At 40.2% G+C, this 18,799-nt stretch overlaps 1 protein-coding gene across 5 annotated transcripts in view; it reads right to left on the bottom strand.

Annotated features, from left to right (window-relative positions):
• Window positions 1-7,556: 7,556 nt before the first annotated feature.
• HOXD3 (homeobox D3) overlaps window positions 7,557-18,799 on the bottom strand; it is a 61,233-nt gene continuing 49,990 nt past the window's right edge. For all 5 annotated transcript variants that reach the window (XM_070731815.1, XM_070731814.1, XM_070731817.1 and 2 more), the window contains 2 exons: window positions 12,162-12,790; window positions 7,557-9,662 (listed from right to left, as the gene is read on the bottom strand). In XM_070731815.1, the coding sequence (XP_070587916.1) occupies window positions 8,908-9,662; window positions 12,162-12,711 (1,305 nt within the window). In that variant the 5' untranslated portion in view covers window positions 12,712-12,790 and the 3' untranslated portion in view covers window positions 7,557-8,907. The remainder of the gene's footprint in view (window positions 9,663-12,161; window positions 12,791-18,799) is intronic.

Below are 18,799 nucleotides of genomic sequence, written 5' to 3'. Positions count from 1 at the left end.
AGTATTAATTTGCATCTACAAAGCCCTATGCCACTTGGCTCATTGGTATCTTAAGGACCACCTCCAAATTGAAGGAGACATCTGATGCATTTGCTCCTAGTAGGAACACTCACTTTTCTGCAAGAACTCATAGTCAGAATTTTTATAAAGGTAGACCCAACCTGTGGAACAACCTATTCTCAAGAAGATAAGTTAGTATTCCCATCACATTTTAGCTATATAGATTTGCATTTAAAATAGCTGTTTAAATATGGTATTTGTATGCTGGTTTTTATTAGATAACATATTTTAAGTCAGAAAAATTAGTTCCCTCACTATGGAAATAGCCTCTTGTTATGCTATGATGGTTGGGATATATGGAAATTGTGATATTAAATGGTCTAAAAAGGGAAAGTTAGATTAAATATTATAATGCTTAAATGTTATTCAAATGCAATTATTAAATCATTATTTGGCTAATACAGTAAATACAGTAATAATAAAATAGAATGTAAATATCAATGTACATATGCATTGAACAAAATCAATAAAACAAAATAACATACCTGCACTAATATGTACCTAAGCCCAATCAAAACATAGTATTTCATCAAGAATAAAAAGGTTTCTGGAGCATCTTGCTCCATGTTGTTTTAATAAATTTATGAATGATTTATATAATTATGTTTATGCTTCTGATAAGTAGTTTTAGGTGTTCCCAAAATCATATCATTGCAATAAATGCTTTAAAAAATATCTTTTTAAATGATTTAGATTAAGTTGGAGATCATCAAATCTATCTCTGTGTGATATATTTTTAGAGAGCCATGCTGCCCTAGCCCCTGGCATGTGTTCCCCGGAGAACCTGCAAAAGCTGCTGCTAAACACTTTCCATGTGATACAAGGAATTAAATTTCTACCCTATTTTTTTATTCTGCTTCCAGAATAAGAGTCTAGCATGATTCTCAAAGTCAAGAAACATTCTTGAGTTTGGGAATCATGCTAGAGGATACAACTGGGTAGAAGCAGAATAAAGAAGAGGCAGAAATTTATGGTAATTCCTTTCTCCCAAAAGTTTATTTAATTTGATTCCTTGCTCCAAAAACATTTATTCACTCCTGCCTTGCAAAACAAAAGGAAAGTCCAAGATAATTTTGACAAAACATAAACTAGATTAAAGTTCCCAAACTTAGAAAAATCTAAAGTTCTGTATTTAGGGCTAATGTAGTCAACAGAAGTACTGTATGCTACAGACACTAAAAATAAATGAACCAGTCTATTTGATTTTGAGAAAACGTCATCCAGACTGCTTACCATTGAATAAGAATTTCCACAAAATTAAGTATGTACCAATGAGAGCAACAAAGCTGGTCAAAACCTTAAAAACAAAGTCCTGAGGGAATACTACTAGAGTTAGGTTTGTTCAGCTTTACTACAAGCTAAATCACAATTAAGAATCTAAAATATAGTAATTTTCAAGTGCTGAAGGGTTGCCATATACCTGATGGAACAAATGTGTTTTCTGGTGCTCCAGATGATAGGCCAAATTTGTACTCATTGAGCCAATGAGTACAAATTTCAATAAAATTAAACATTAACTAGAACTTAATGGTAGAAGCTGTTTGGCAGTTGAACAGAATGACGAGAAAGGAACTGGAATTTCTTCCATTAGTGTTTCTGTCTAGAATTATGTCCTTTATTAGTACAGGATTGACTAGACTAGATGTCCTTTGATGTTATTTCCAGTCTTATGAGTCTATTACAAGATTGTTTAGAATAATTTAGATTATTCCTGTGCTAACAATTTGCCTGCTAATGCAGGGTAGAGGTGTATTTTTAATTTGCAATTAACTATTCCAGTGATTCCAATACTTAGAACCATAGAATTAGAAATGGATGAGGTTCACCTATTTTATCTCCTGCCAGTTAGGATCAGCAGTATAGAATTCAATTAAAACATCCTTTATGGCTGGTTGTCCAATCTGTGCTTAAATACCTTCAGCAGTGGAGTCTTTGCTATCTTATAAATCAGTCCTTTCTGCTGTTGAATAGCTTGTGGTTTCAGAGAGTTCCTTCTATTGTTAACTTGACATTGGCTTCTCTGTCATTTCCATCCAACAGCTGTAGTCTCTCTGAATCAATGGAGTAAGATTTTCTTTTCCATCCTCTGCAGGTTACTTTTTCATGTTTTGAACCACTGTCTGCTTATCCACCCTTAAGCTTCTCTTCTAGGGCTTGAACACCCAGGTTTCCCCCCCCCCCTCATTTTACATCTGTGATACCGGCAGCTACATAAATATGATGCATACAACTGAACTTGTGTGAAATCTTGCTCCTCCATCTCTGTTTATTCATGTGGCCTTGAGGCCTTGCTGATTTATTTGTTAAGGAAACATCCTTTACAGTAGAGCCCCATCCTGGCACCATATTGTTGTTAGGCAGGTTGAAGATTGTTCAAAGCAAGCAGGTAGGAAAATGATATTTTTGATTTTTTAAAAATTGACAAATTTATGCAAATATTCAATGTCATATGAAAGCCATCTTTAGAGGATTCTTGACCTGCTGTGTCCAATTGGCCAATTATAGGACTGTCCTTCCAATTTTAAAACAGGTTCTGGTTCCTCCATTGTCATTTCTATTTTGGCTGTTGCAGAGAACAAATGTCACTCAGAAATAATTTTCTTTTTCCACAGTGTGTTTGGGGAGTGGGTGGCAGCCAGGAAAGATCTTTCAAGTCAAAATTATCACTGGAAAATGCCCACTTGGAATGGGCAGATATACCAATTCCAAATTTAAAGGGCAACCTTGCATCTCTTATTATTCCCATCTCCTCCTCCTCTTCATTTAGGAGACAATTTGTGTCTGTCAGTCCTTTAAAATGTACAAGATACTAATTAAAGGAGGGGGGTGCCTCATCTCCAGATGCGTCTCCAACTCTCCTCTTCCTTCTGCCTTTCTTTAACACCCCACTCTACCATTACTCCCAGCAGAAGCTGCCCTTGTTTTGATAGCAGAAATTCTGTTGGTCTCCAAACTCTTCCTATTGCAGACACAAGACAAGACATGCTTCCCTAAAGCAACAAAGTATCATTGCACCATACTGGCTAGTAAATTATAATTTTTAATGGACCATAATCCACTTTCTCAGATACTCAATATCATTTGAACATAGGTATATTTATTGTATTTGCTATGGTTCCTTCAGACTCCATTGTTGGCTCCCTGTATGGATTAGATATGTAATTTCTTATTTTTAGTCCTAATCATTGCCTAATTTAGATATTGTGTAATATTTCTAATATCTTTCTGCATTTTTGAGAAAAGCTGCAAAAGATTGAATAGTGGCTTAATTATAAAAAGACATTAATCTATTTCATTATATTTTATTTCACTAAGGTGAAATAGAGCTGGTGACATCGGTCACCTGAAACCAGATCTAATATGCACTTGTAGTTTCAGTGCTTGCATTTAAGATGACATGTAATCCCAAATTCAAGTATTTTGTCTGAACCTCTGCAATGGATCCAAGACAAAAGACATTTTTCCACCAGAACTACACTATTTGCTTTGAGTTAATATTCTTAAAAAACAAAAACAAAAACCACTGATACAATACTCTTTGCCTGATCCTTTGAATAGAATTCTTTATTCTTTACTGGCCAAGTGTGATTGGAGGCACAAGGAATTTGTCTTTGGTGCATATGCTCTCAGTGTACATAAAAGAAAATACACATTTGTCAAGAATCATGAGGTACACACTTAATGATTGTCATAGGGGTCAAATAAGCAATCAGGAAACAATCAATATTAATAAAAATCTTAAGGATACAAGCAACAATTTGCATCTTTACATTTTACTATTTCAACCAAAGGGAACTGTTTTAGCTAGCATACACAGTACACTATTGTTTAGGGTGGGTAGGAGAAACTCATCCTCTAAGTCGGAAAAGCTCCCAAGTACATGTACAATGACTGACAGTTCTCCGAACAGCACAGACAAAAGCATAGCAACTCCCAATTTTACTCCACAAGGCCTGTTCTCAGAGGTAGCCTTACAAGGCTATCTATCCTCCATTTCCTAGATGCACCGGATGAGCCCGCTGGAATTGTTCTGAGGTTGAGGGTGGCTTGGTTGAGGGTGGCTGCTGTAACTTATAAGCTTCTTCTGAAAGGAAGAAGCATTTCGGGGTCGCCCCCTCACCCCCCCAAAAAAACAGGAACCGCCCCCCATCCTGAAACATTTCTCTCTCATCCCTCCCCCGCTTCTAGGATCCAACCGCCCCGCCTCGCCAAAACAGCGACTTCGGCACTGAAGGAGGACTACAAGAAAAACATGGCTACCACAGGCCCCCTTTGTTCGCACACACACACGGAAGCGCGCGAGGCAAGAGAAAGGCGAGGCGGGAAAGCGCGAAGACGGACAGAGGCGAGGCGCTGCCGCCGGTGTCTCCGCAGCCTGGCGCAGAACTCGGCTCAGCGATCCCCGTTGACCCCCCCCCCCCTTAGCGGTGCCCCTCTCGGCGCGAGGTTGCTTAGCTACCGGGCTCTCTCTGCTCCCAGCCAATGAGGGGAGAGGACGCCGGCGGCAATTTTCCTCAAGTGTGGGAAGAATGAATTCCTCAGCGCCTCGAGCCCCTTCCCTCCGCGCGCAGGCCGGCCTTTGGAACGGAGCTTCGCGCGCGCGGCGGGTGGTGTGTGTGTGAGAGGGTTCTTGGGCGCGCGGAGGCCCTCGCTGCTTGCCCCCCCCTTCTTTTTCTTTTTTAAATCCCCGTGGGTCACAACTCAGCGGGAGGGATAGGAATCCGCGGGCAGGCAGGTTGCTGTCGACTTCATCCGAGTAGAATAGATCCAGCGTGGCCCAACTCGCGAAGCTCACCCGCCGATGGTTGCAGAAGGGAAGAATGGAGGAAAAGGGGGGCCCAGGAAAAAGGATGAGGGGAGAAGATAAGGCAGGCAGGCCGAGAAAGGCAGGCTTCCTTTTGACCGCGGGGACAAAGAACTTTAAGGGAACGAGGCGTTCGCGATCCATTCAAAGTGCCTCCCCAAAATTATTGCTCTACTATCGCTGCTGTTAATGGTACCGTGTTGTTATCTGATTACTGTACTACCAGTAGTTTGTAAGACGGATGGTGGATACAGACCTGTTTCCAGCTTTAGGGAGGTCGGCAATTCTGCGTACAAAGAGGGGGAAGTGGGTTGTAGCTGGGAAGTAAGAGAGAATATATATACCCGGTCCCGTTTTATGGATTATGGAGCAGGCATTCAGAATAAACTTCCTTGCAATTCAGCCCAATATATGTGATTGAGATTTATTTTCCGAGAAATAGGTTTAGGCGTGCCAACCGTAAGGGGAGAAGAGAATGGTTTCAGAAAGGATGTAATCTTTAGTACTGGTCTTCTTCCCACCCCCCATGCTGCAGAAAACAGGGGAGGAGGAAATCGATAATAAACTTTAAGATGAGAGACGAGACAATGGTAAGTCTGGGATGAAAGTTGCTGTAGTACATAAATGAAAAAGGCTATATTTCAAAATCTGGTCCCGTTTTGTTTTTGGTGCAGATTTAGGAGCTGAGATAGCTAAATAAAGAAACTTAGCCCCAATGTTGGTCCTTAAGCTTCAAATAATTAAAAAGAGACACATCTTCAAGAAATGCATTTTCAGCTTTGCTATGTTTTTGTAAAATTAAATGGAAATCTCCTCCTCCTCTATCCTTCCCTATTCTCCTTAGAAACCACAGAGCCTGGAAGTTCCTTGGAAAAAAATGCTGCTGTTCTTTTCACAAAGGCTGAGATCTTAGATCCTATTCCAGCATGCTGTAGTTCTTTTGGATAACACCATAGTTCAGGGACAGTAGATTTTATATGTGGAAAAGGCTTGTTTCTATATTACTAAAATCTAAATAGCAGGAGAAACTTTGAGCCAAAAATTACATTTCTATTATAAGACGACATTACAATCAGGAGCAAGAATCAATTGGATTGCTATGCGCAGGTATGGAAATTGAATAAAATAAATAGAATTGTGCCATTGAAAAAAAAATGCATTCTATCTCTTTTCCTTCTTGGACACAAATCCCACACCAGGTTATATTTACCAAGTAAGTGCTAGTGAAATAGGAGAGGCTTTTTGCAAAGTAGTTTGTTTTAACCCCTGAATAGTAATGTTCTTGGCCCCCTGCAGTCAGACAAAAAATAAAACAGAAAATAGAGCCAAGGCAAGATATATTTCCAATTGGCTTATAATTTTCCCATCTCAACATACGTCACCCAACACGATTCTAAAGATAGTTTTTCAGGCATGAGTTGATTTCAATCAAAATAAAAATCTCTGCAATTATCTTGATCACAGTTTAATTACCAAAATGCCAGACTTGATTTGCAAGACTTCCCAATTATAAGTTTGAAAATAAAGTTATCTCTATACCAAGACTAGTTGTTTTATATGTGTGTATGAATAGTTCTGTTTCTCTCTCCCATTCCCCAAAGGTTCCTAACTTGCTTTCAGTTCATGTGAGTTCAGGGAAGAAAAATAACACAAAACAATTCAGATGCCATTTGAAGTTAAGCCCATAAAACATGAAGCTGTGGATCCTATCAGGACATTCTAGAAAGGCCTACCAAGTTACGTTCCATATGCCTGGTTTTGATTTATAGACGGTAGAAATAAAATATATCTTCCTATGAGGAACAGAAAATAAATTAGACATGTTATTTATTTATCAATGTTGATATCCAGGAATTTCCTGGAAGACTTTCTAGGGATTGTGTACTTGTTCAAATTAGATCTTACTGATTGTGCATATTATGGTTTTATAATAGCTCTGAGTGTGTGCATTTTAGAAAAAAGCAAAAAAGGCATAGAAAGCAACTTTAGATTCAGAAGTGGTTAAAATATTTCTTCATTCGAAGCTGTTTATTCTGTCTTGTTTACAGATTTACAACACTTGGATAAAAGTGAGATTTAACAAAAGGGTACATATTCCATCTTCATTGTTAACATGGTACATTTTTAAAAAAACAGCAAAAGGAATGAGGGGCAATAACATGATTTTTTAAATATACTGTCACCATCATTGTCCAGCCAGACACAAATGTTAAGAGAGAAAATCCTCTTCCAACAAAAAGAACTGCAGGAGCTGCCATCAGGATGCACAGAAATGGAATGGCACTATTAGTCAAGCCGAAATGGGAGGTTTCCCTCTGCCCCTGTCCAAGGCATTTCCAAAGATCTGCATCCTAACTGAGCAGTCTGGAAGACAGTAAGAAATGCTTCTTTCTGAATGAATGGACAGCTGTAGCTTCTAACATCTACCCAGTGTCACTTTTATGTTGAGGAACACTTTATAATAAATCCAGGGAGAGATTAAATACAACACATAAATAAAGAAAGTGGGAGCCCAGGAAGGATGTTTGTGTTCCTTGTCCATTTTAGGCTTCAGGCAGAAACATTTGTTTACATGAGGATTGCATCAATGCCTGCTACAAATAACAATATTAAATATTGATAGATCTAGTAATTTCCTATCTCAAAAGCCATTCAGATTTCCCTACACCCTACTATAGTCTTTCCTTGTAGATACTTGATTGTCAATATTTCATTCAAAATTTGTCTTCCCCTCTTCCTCCTTAATCAGCAAAAGTAAGTTCTGGTTTCTGATAAAGTGTACAAAATTGATCTATGATTAGCATAAATAGCATATAAATAATATAACAATAATAACAATAACAACTGAAAGGGATAGTTCTTAGTTTGAATTACTGTGGAAATACTAAATGGTGTCAATAGCATTATATAGTTTCTAAACTATCTGAAGGTTTTGGCTATTTTACGTTAAAACAACACCAAACAAAATGGTCTCTGTAATAGATAGTAAAAATGTCATTTGAGACACTCATAGCTGAAGTAATTCCATTATTGTCAATGGGTCTTACCTCTGAGAAAACAAATATGGAACTGCATTATAATTTAATAATTTGTAAGATGGTTTATGGATGTCAAAGATGGCCAAAACCCAAATTGCCAGAGGAGAGTAGTTTTAAATAAAATGCACTCCCACCCGAAATATTTTTAAACATTTTAAAAGTAAAAGGATACCAAATAATCATGGAATAAATTAATATGTTGTATATTTATATGTTTTAAAATGTAACAGCTGTTTGTGATAATGCTTCAATTTTGTATTAATCTATGACTTGACTTACAATTTGCTTAATTCTTACATAAACTACAAACACCAGCCACTGTTACAACTGTTCAAAACTACTCTTTCTATTTCAGATCAAATATACTAAATAGGTGAAAATGTATAGTTATCAAAGACCTGAATTAAACTTCCAAAATTAGGGAGAAGGGAATGAAGAAATTCTACAAATATCCACATAAATACATTGAAGGCCAAGATTAAATAATGAGTATTTTTAAAAAGTTATTAAAATAATAAATACATCTTATTTCAGTCCAAAGCAATTGTCCACATTGCTGAAGGATCCCATAAATTAACATCTCTGGAATAAGGTCCTCATTTTGGTCCCAACTGTCTTAAACTCCTCATCAGTACTCATGATTTGCTAATACTAACAAATTTCTACAACTTACTTTTCAGTACATCTTTACCAATTAATATTCCCTTGTGGGAATTATTTTTAAAGGATATTGCACTATCATGCTTTAAAACTTTTTTTAATTCAAAAAGAAAGGAAAACAAAACCATAGAGTTCAAGAGTTGTCAATGAAATAAACAAGATAATTTAGCTGTTACTGGACACACACGCATACACACAATCCACTAACACTCAGGATTCTGAAAAATAATTATCAGGAAAAAGTGAGGTAATTGAAACATGAGGATCTTTCTCTTTCTTTCATTCCTTTTTTTCTTTTCTCTTTCCCCCTTTCTCCCTCTATTTCTCTCCAGATGTTCCATTTTATTACAGATGTGTTAGTTTGGGGGCTTCCTGAATCCTTCCCTGAGATGTATGATGAGAAGTGAGATCTGTGTAGGTGGGGTGGGGGTCACAAGGTCCATGATGATGGTTGCCGGGGATCTGAGCAGCGCAGCTGTAGTCCACACTAGCAGAGGAAGGGTGAGAGAGATGGCTGATGTTGAACATCGGGCCAGAGGCTGGCATGGAATCCACGAAGTTCCCTCCAACGTAGACAGGGCTACCCTGCAAACTAGGGTTGGCAAAACCACCCCCATTGCTTTGCATGGTGTGGTGGTCGTACTCAGCTCCAGGGTATCTTTTCTGCTGAGGCAAACAGCTGCTGAGTGGAGCCGTGTAGGCAGCCAGGCCATACAGATTTTGCTGCGACTTGGCAAAGGAGGTTGGTGATGGGGCAGTGTCATAGCTCAGAGTCCCAACACTGGGCAACTGGCTGGTATAGCCAATGTGACTCGGACCGCTTAGGGGTGGACTTCGGTCTGGAGACTGGCCGACAGGGGAATGCATAATCCCTTTGGCTTTCTGGTCCTTTTTGTATTTCATCCTACGGTTCTGAAACCAGATCTTGATCTGACGCTCAGTCAAGTTGAGAAGGTTTGCCATCTCCACGCGGCGTGGACGGCAGAGATAGCGGTTGAAGTGGAATTCTTTCTCCAACTCCACCAACTGAGCACTGGTATAGGCTGTGCGGACTCTCTTGGAAGCTGGACCAGGCGGGCTCTTGTCCTCACAATTCTCTCCTGTCAAAGAGAAAGAAAAGAGATAGGTCGATGGGCTGCTTGAGTTACCCCACTGGGTGGCATCCACCATGCAGATTGCCCTGGCAGATGTGGATAGAGGTTGTTGTAGAGTGGGAAGCTGAAGACCCTTTGGTATTCCCAAGCTGCAGTGGACTGAACTCCAATGTGAAAAATATGCCCGACCAATTCTGAATGCCCAATTCCGATCCAGCCATTCACATTGCACTCTGAACGGACACACTATTCGGTAATTTTCAGAGCAGTCTCTGTGGTGGATGATAAATACAGGGCACCAACAGCGCCACACCACTGCAATTTCAGCTGTATTCCCTTCCCTTAATTCCTCCCCTCCTCCCCTCCCTTCCTTTTGAAGCTGCCTTTCACAGTAAATTCAAAAGAGCCCAAGTCTCAGCGGTTTGCACAATTGCAATCAATATGTGAAGGCCCCTGCCTCATAATCAGGGGAAGCAAAATGCATGCCAAGGGATGCTTCCAACAAAGCCTTAGATCATTTTGGTGTTTGTCTTCCCACCAGCAGTACCATTGAAATCCTTAGCCCTCCACCCCATTTCATCTACCCATTCCACAAAGTCTATAGCAAGAAACTAAGGTCATATCTACACCTATTTGGACAGCCAGTGATTGAAACTGGATGCTAGGGGGGTGAGAGGGAGGGGCCTCAAAGGGATAGGAAAGTTCCAGTTTCTGGCAAGAGAGCTGTAAATCATCTAATTTAATTGGAGAAATCAATTGATCCCCTGACAAAACCCAGGAAGGTCTGTCGAAGGGATCCAAACAGGACAGGACCCAGCTCCAAACTCTGAAGACAATGCAACAGTGAGAGCCCCAAGTGTGCTGATTATCTCTGAGATAGCGTTCTAACTATTGGGAAGGCTGCTGAGCTGGGAATCCCCATGGGGAAAGTCTGTCCCACCCCCCTCACCTAACTGAGCAGCCATTTCAAAATCAGAAAGAGCCAGTTATCAGGCTCTGGGTCTGCACTGCTCCTCCCTCTCTCTGCATTTCAGACAATTTTGAAAGGGGGAGGAATGTGGAGGCCATCAACTAAAGTCCCAACATTTCCTCCTGCTGGATTAAAACATTAGGCCAGCAGGGTGGCTTTAGAGAAGGCCACGCCCAGTTAGAGACATAGTCTCATCTCTCCTTTCATCACCCACTTTGGAATTACTAGCATTTAGGTACCTCAAATGAGTTTGTAGATTCTCTATAAATAAGCAAAAGAAATTGAGAGGGATGGTCTCCTAGAGATAGATACAAACAAGGTCAGCCCTGTCATTAGGCTGACCAACACAACTGCTTCAGGCTTCTGATCTATGCATATCACAAACAGCAGTGGCTTAACATTTATTTTGTAATGAGGCGGTGTGGAGAAGAATTTGAGGAATTTCTTTTTCCTATGCCATAATTAGTTGCTTAATTTTGAGTAGAACACACCGTGACTTGGACAGAGCAAGTATAATTTGGTCATTGGCTTCAAACAATGACTAATTAGCTAGCCCTCGATGTATAGCTTGTTGTTTAAAAAGATGTTAAGCAGCATGGCTAATATTTAGTTCAGAGCCATGATGTGCTAGCAGAAAAATTAAAGATGTTTTTTAAAAATAAAGAACATCTGGCAACCTACTTTGAAAAATATATTGAGTTACTCAACTTTGAAATACTGTAACATGGAGAGTGTAGCTCCTCAAATATCTCATTTCTGTTCAATTTGCAAACTCAGCCAAGTAAGAACTAAATCCCATAGGTTTATATAGGACATTTTCAGGTACATGTTCTTACACAAGAAGCGGCATTGATTTTAATATAATTTGTAAAGTTTGGTTTCAGTAGGGAACTTCTTATGAGGAATGCTGCATTATCAAGTCTAGAAGAGGAATACATTTAGAACAAGGATGGGTTGATGTTACAAGCTATGTTTATATCTACAAGAGGTCACCCAGCTATATACCTAGGACAAACAGCTTTTCAAAAGTTGGGATGTGACACCACAAACTGGGTGCCTACGTAAGTTTTCCTGTCAATTAAAGGCTCCTTGCTTCCCAAACTGGTGAACTTAAAATCTGCAAGTTTACAATTCCTATTCTGCCCCACTGGTCCCACCAAAAGGCCCCAAGTATGGAAGGAGAAATGACATCTTCATCTGGCTGTTACAAGAAGGAGCCTCGCCTGCTAGTTCAACAAATGGCTCTGAAAAGGGCAATGAAAGAATTAATTGCGGTTACGCAGTTATTTATTTGCTTTTATGGCATTCTTCCTCTCCGTTCAAAGGGCTGTCAGGAGCCACAAAATGGTGTCTTGGTTTCAGATTGGTAACTACTGAGATTGGTAACTACTGAGGGCATTCCCTAGGTATCAGTTTAAGGGGGGATGTTGGGTGGGCTTGGGGTCTGCCCTTATATTTCAACGACTTCGATGAGGCACCATCCTCTCAGCGAAGAGCCCCGCCCTCATAGGGACCCAGGTAAGTGAGCTGGATACCTGCGGGGGGGCAATTGTTTTTCTGCTTGGAGTTCTGCCGGGATTCTTTCATCCAGGGGAAGATCTGCTTACTAATCGTGGCCGGGGAGCCGTTTGAAGAATTAGGCCCGCTTTTGCCCTTCTTGGCAGACCCCGCGTGGGCGGTGCTGTTAGGCGGGGAGGGAGAGGGAAGCGTCGGAGGTGGGGGCGGTTGTTGCTGAGGCGGCTGCTGCTGCTGGTCGCCCAGGCCCGGCGGCGGCTGAGGGACTCCCTGACTTCCCCCGCCGGGCCGCATGCAACTTCCGCCGAGCTCCGAGCTCTTGTGGCCAGGGGGCGCTCCTCGGATAGGGGCGGCGCTTTGGAGGGAGCAAGCCGACCCGGGGTAGTCAGTCTCCAGAGCTGGCTGGGCGTAGGGCTGGGGCGGGCCTGTGGTGTAGCCGTAGGCGTCCGTTTTGCCGTAACCGCCGCTGCCGCCGTAGGCCCCGAAGAGCGTCGAGTTGTCGTAGTAGGCGGTTTTCTGCATCTTGGGCTCCGCGGTCGCCAAGGCCTCGGGCGCCTGCTCAAACAACATTGACCGTCACGGCCTTCCCGTCGCACGGCCTTTTCTGGCTCACGCCTTGGGCTCTGGCCAGTTGCTGCCTGCGGAACACCTGGAGGACAGAAGAGGAAACGAGAAGCCATTTGAGGCGGGAGAGCGCACGTGTCTGAAGGCCTGACGGGGCCGCGACCCCTGTTTTCCTCAGAAATGGCGCGACTCTGTTTTCGAGTTATGCACGTCTTTCTCCCACCCCACGCTCAACTACCTTAATCCAGACACCCAGTGACAGACCAACAAGTAATGTTGACACAACCCTTCACTGAAGACTTAAAATAACTTTATTGTCACTATTCGGCATACATTAAGATGAAATTTAGTTGCATACAGCTCTCAAAGAGAACTTTTAATACAGTATACACTACATGAACATGACTAAATGAATGCAAAATTATGCGTTTAAAGAACATTTGCTGTGGTTTTAAAAGGCAAGCAAGGGAGAAATGCTGAGGGGGTTATTGCCTGGAAATGTTATCCCCATTCTGATACATTAAAGTGTGAGATAAATATGATTCCTGTTGTTCCAACTGCATTTTGGCCATTGGAATTGTCCCCAAGGTTTCACATATAGCATGTCTATGGACCAGACACCTAATTCCAGAAGAAAGCTATATTGAGATCTTTTTAACCCAGGTTTGTACCAGCAAGAACACCTGTTTGTCTACAAATCTTGTGTCTCATCACAATAGAGAACTACAAGCCCCATTATGTTGGTTTGCAGAGGCTGGTGATTCTGGAAGCTGTAGTACAATTTATCTCCAGGGTGCTAATTTGAGAAAGACTGGACTAGAGAATGACTTGTTAGCTATTGGAGCAGTTCCTACACCAGGTTTTGTGATGCAACCTACCCACATGTAAATGAGGAAGACTTTGAGAGATGGATGAAGAGATACTGCCATGGGAATAGTCAGGTAAGAAATGGCATAGCCCATAGCTACAAAGCAGAGCAAAAAGCTCTGAAGGGACCCTCCTGTCTGGTTTACCTGCCTTGAGACTGCCCAGTGCTTTTAGCACAACCCCAAGTCCTTGGGGAGGGGTGGCATATGTAAATCCAATCAATAAACAAGCAAACAAACCTGCCAATGACAACCATGGGTTCAAATAGTACAATCCCATTAGTTCATTTCTTCCTTAATCATCACAGACCTTCAGTAGTCTAATCTAAACATTTGATTTATCTGCCCCTCCACAGCAAGGAAATCTTGTCATTTATGGGTGGTTTCTGTTGCTGTGCTCTATACTTGCATGTTCACCCTTGAATACACAGGTAGGCAGCCATCCAAGCATTTCACACATTTCATCATTGGCCTCACTTGCCAACTTTCTTTCTCCTCCCCACCCCCTTCCATCTAAGCAGATATCTGGCATTCAGCTATTCATAGATTTCATCCCCATCCTAAACAAAGTTGCATGCCACAAATGCAATTTGAATCAATTGCTTTTTCTTCCAATATGAATACAGAGAATCAGGATATGCAGATAGTCCTTAATTAATCAGGGTCTTATACTCTTTCAATCCCATTCACATAGAAGTGTGCTTCTACAAAAACCAGGAAAATAGAAATTTAATCAGTCTCAGGCAATCAAAAGGGCACAAATGTTTCCATAAAATGTTTGGGTGATACCTTGTTTTTCCTAAACTGATAATTTCCAGAGGTCTTAATCTATCTAGAACACCTAACATACCCACCATCTTTGGTGGGATAAAGCAAGAATTACAATTTTACAGACTTGGAGAATGCCAGTTCTGAAAAGCTAACCTAAACTGAAATATTCCTTACTGCTTTCCTAGGAAAATGTACATTTGGATAACATCTTTTTGGAGATTTTATATTGGCATTATTTATTGTCAAAGAGGGGCCAGACAAGTTATCTTAGTATCAGCGAACCTCAGGATTTATCACATTGCGCAATAGGAGAGATGTAATTTTAATATAATTCTCATAAATAAAAATATAAATCTAGGGTGAAGTTTGTGACCACTACCTTAAACAGGCAGCCAGCATTTTATAATAATATTTAATACCGTCTATTTTAATACAGTACATTAAAGCTTGGTATGTGCTCCCCCCCCCCCCCCCAATCATCCGGATGGCATCATATTTAGCAGTCTGAAATAACAAAGATGAAAATAAGGGCAACAGGAGGGGAAACAAGTTGCTTCAAATATAGTTATTAATATCACTTTTGGTCCTCAAAAGTGATGGTGCTTTATATAAATCAATCTCCCTGGGACACTATCACCCAGGCTCCCCTAAACCATTGTCTTTTATAAACTGCTCCTAATTACTTGTTTACTTTAAAAGATAAAAGGTAGACTTTTTAGCAAAGAATGGAAAGTTGTTGCTATTTAGTCTGCCTTGTTAAATAACAATCTACTATTTAAAAGGAAATGTTGATTTAAACTTTGTCTACATTTCATCCTAAGGTTTCACAATGCAGTCTTATTGCTTTTTTGTGGTTTATTTTAATTGTTTTGAAGAAATATAAAGTCTTCTCTATCTTGTTGTACTCAAGTATATCTTTATGCTCAGTGTTTGACTGCTATTCTATTTTTGTGTAAATATTAACCAACATTTTTTGGGGGGTTGCATTTTCTCTTTCACCCCCTTATCTTGTTTTGTTTTTTTCCCCCAAGTTGCGCATGCGTGCATTAATAGCCAAGGGTGACATGATGGATTGAACCAAAACTGGAACCTGAAAAACCGGAGAAAAGTCAATCTGTATTGTAAATCCTGACTCTTAGCGTTTTGTTTTGTTTTCCTGGGAAGAGTTCTAAGAAGTTAAAGTGTAACTGAGGGCATTCAGTAACTTTCATTTGCAATCTAAAGAAGGGGGGGGGAGCCACCCTATGTCAGCTATTTTCTGTTTCCGACATATTTCAGCAGATGTTTGTGGTGGGGTAGTTTGACCTAAAAGCTACATAAACTATAGAAGTTTATTTTCAGAATCTACTTTTCATTGAGAAGGTTTATTGCCATGCAGAAAATCCCATTTCTGTTTCAGAAAAAAGAAACGAATTGCTGATATACAAAAGAGAGGGTTTTTTTCTTCTTCTTCTAAATATTCATAATGGTCTGTGCATTGTTATTTCTTTGCTCCCTTCTGAATATAAGCATGGCCTTCAATGCTTGGGAGAAACATTAGAATTTCCTTTCTTGGTGTTTGGAGTGTCTCCATATTTCATTAGTTCTATATGGGCCAATGACTTGAAATATCAAGGGGGGGAGAAGAGGGGAGGGAATTATGGATTTAACTTGGCAAGGCCAAACTTTTCATTTCTATTCATTCTTTCGATGATCCTGGGACCACAAGTCTATCTGAACAAAAGTCATCTAATAGATGTCTTTGGAAAAAATGAGAAAGCAGATTAAGTATATTAATAAATAAGTAAATGCATGCTAATTGATGCTCAGAATCAAATGCACAATGTATTTACATAGAAGTCAAACCCATGAATTTAGTTTTAAGCAAAACGTTAAATCTGAATCTTCTCAAATACATTTTCTAGGTTTTCTATTTCACAAGAAGGGAAGTAGCATCAACAGTCTAGAAAAACAGGCAAATACTTTAGAAACTAAACTTATTGTTCCCAATTTAACAGTACTTATAAATAAGTATCAAGCAGTTCAATGTTATGCCTTGTTTATTCAGAAGGCCTTCTGGGCTCAGTGGAATACATCCATGGCTAAAGTGTAGGGAAGGTTGCACCATAGGGATCATAACTATAAGGTTTCCCATTCCTACTATAAAGTTCTGTCTCCAGACATGGCCCTAATATAATTTACACATAAGCTCATTAAGTGCTGAACACATATGCCATTGAACCAAAAACGCATTTTCCATTGTTTTCACTTTCACCATTTGAAATCGCTGAACTTTGGAGTCCCCAAATAACACTCAAGAATTATTGTGGTTCAAATTGAAGCAGGGAGGATGATTAGCTCTTTTGTGATCATTTACATTTTTATTTTTGGATAACAAAGTTAGAATCACAGACTCCGGGCATTTAGTTTGGTTTACAAATATGACACAAAAAGATACCCCCCCCCCCAGAGTTATTAATTGTGAAACTTTTGAATTTCTGTACTAGTTCCTGGTAAAGATACTGATATCTCTTATTTCTCATCACAAAACACTGTTCAGGTATCACTTTGGGACCTTATGGCTGTAATTGACATAATACAAAATATTTATAATTAAATTATTTTAAATTTGCTATATTTTCCCATCTATGTAATATAAGACATTTTAACTGCCTGGCAAATAATCACAATATTTTATATCGAGGCCAGGAACATTACTTAAATTATTATAGGTTTCACAAATTCCTTTAACATATTTTAATTTTAAAAATTATTTAAAATAAACATAAATAAGCTATAGAGAGAAAAATAGGGAAGTATTGTACTGTTAATATTTCAAAACACTGAAAATATACATATGCATACATACATCCTTAAACAGCTAAAATACTGTGAGAATTTTTAGAGGAAAAATGTGACATAAATGTACTAAATAAATGAAAAATAACCTTCCACAATGTTATTTATCATATAAGCAAAATAAAGAAAAACTTTTGGCTTCAAGTTTTATAAACCTACAGTGACATGAAAGATTATGAAATAGTGTTCATTTTATGACATGTTTTATCTTTATTGGAAGATATGCTTATTTATAAATGGACATTCCCAAGTATCTAGAGGGGGGAAAACAGAGAGGAAAATATATAAAGTGGGACCCAAGTTAAAAAGCAAATTGAAATAAAATAAAAAATTACCTAGAGGATGTCGAGGATTTCCTTCCATTGGTATGTGTATTATTAGCCTTCAAGGCTGCATTTATCCACAAATAATCATTCATAATCATAAACTCCACCTCTTAGGCTATTACAACCTCACTAGTTCATAAAGGGGTTTGTTTATTCTGAATCAACACATGACTTGGTGCCTCCTGATTCATTCACTAAAACCAGGTTTTCTTAAGCAACACACAAGATCTTCAGAGAGAATATTACAGCAAAATGAAAACTAACTTTCTTTCTCTTTCTTTCTTTCTTTCTTTCTTTCTTTCTTTTTCTACATACCAACTGCTTGTGAACTCTGCTTGAACCTAAAAAGGAGGCAGAGGGCCATAAATCATATGGACAATGCTCTCCTGTTTGGGGGGCTCATCTTTTAGATCTCACACAGACACACACTCAGAGTTGTGAACGCACACATATAGACCTCCCCTTCCCTCCCCCCTCTTTCCTTCCTTTCCCTTCTTCTTCCTTCTCAGACGGTTTGGCTTTACGAGGCTGCCCTACATGTTGAAAAAGCGTCTTTTTAATTTAATTTTTTGGGGAAAATTTGAGGATGCAGCTTTTTCAGAGGGGGAGGCTGTGGAGAAGTCCTTCCCTACCCAGGACCCTGCCAAGCCACTCCAGAGGTCAGCCTTGCCTGAACCGCGGCGCCCTTAGGCAATGCCTTGGTCTCCTCGCCCTTCTACATCTCACCCTAGAAACCAAAGGGCACTCAAAGAAGCCAGCATCTCCTCCTCCTCTTCCTCCTCCCTGACGGACCCCAAAGGTACCACGTGCCCAAGGGGGAACCCCGGGCTCAGAAAGGGCTCTTGATAACTTCCCGGCACTGGCAAACTGCTTTCGATCCGGTCCCTCGCCAACGCATTCTCACACCAACCCCAGTCCTCGACCAAAGGCGTCTCCCACACTACACTTAATTCTGCTGGGGATCAATATCTAATATGATACCGAATAAATAAAAGGCACTAAGAGAGGCCGGAGGAGTGGTTATTAAGCAGCCCGAGTTCTCGCGGCGCATATCAATGCACCTGTCACGGCGGCGTGTAGCAAAATTTATGACTGTTGGCGCTGGGCAGTAAACGCTTCAGTAAGAAATGGAAAGATGGGAGAAAGGAGAAGCCAGGAGAAGCAGCCACAACAGCTGCGTAGGAGTTGGGGGGGGGGAGGCCACAGAAAGAAAGCTCCCCCTTCCCGCCGCTGCTCCACGCCGCCAAAAGTGCCTGCGAGGCGGAGAATCGGTATATAAAAGGCCGCCGCGCG

This window comes from Erythrolamprus reginae, chromosome 1 (genome assembly GCF_031021105.1).
Source record: "Erythrolamprus reginae isolate rEryReg1 chromosome 1, rEryReg1.hap1, whole genome shotgun sequence".
Classification (NCBI taxonomy): Eukaryota; Metazoa; Chordata; class Lepidosauria; order Squamata; family Dipsadidae; genus Erythrolamprus; species Erythrolamprus reginae.
This window is presented reverse-complemented; position numbering and strand designations above follow the sequence as displayed.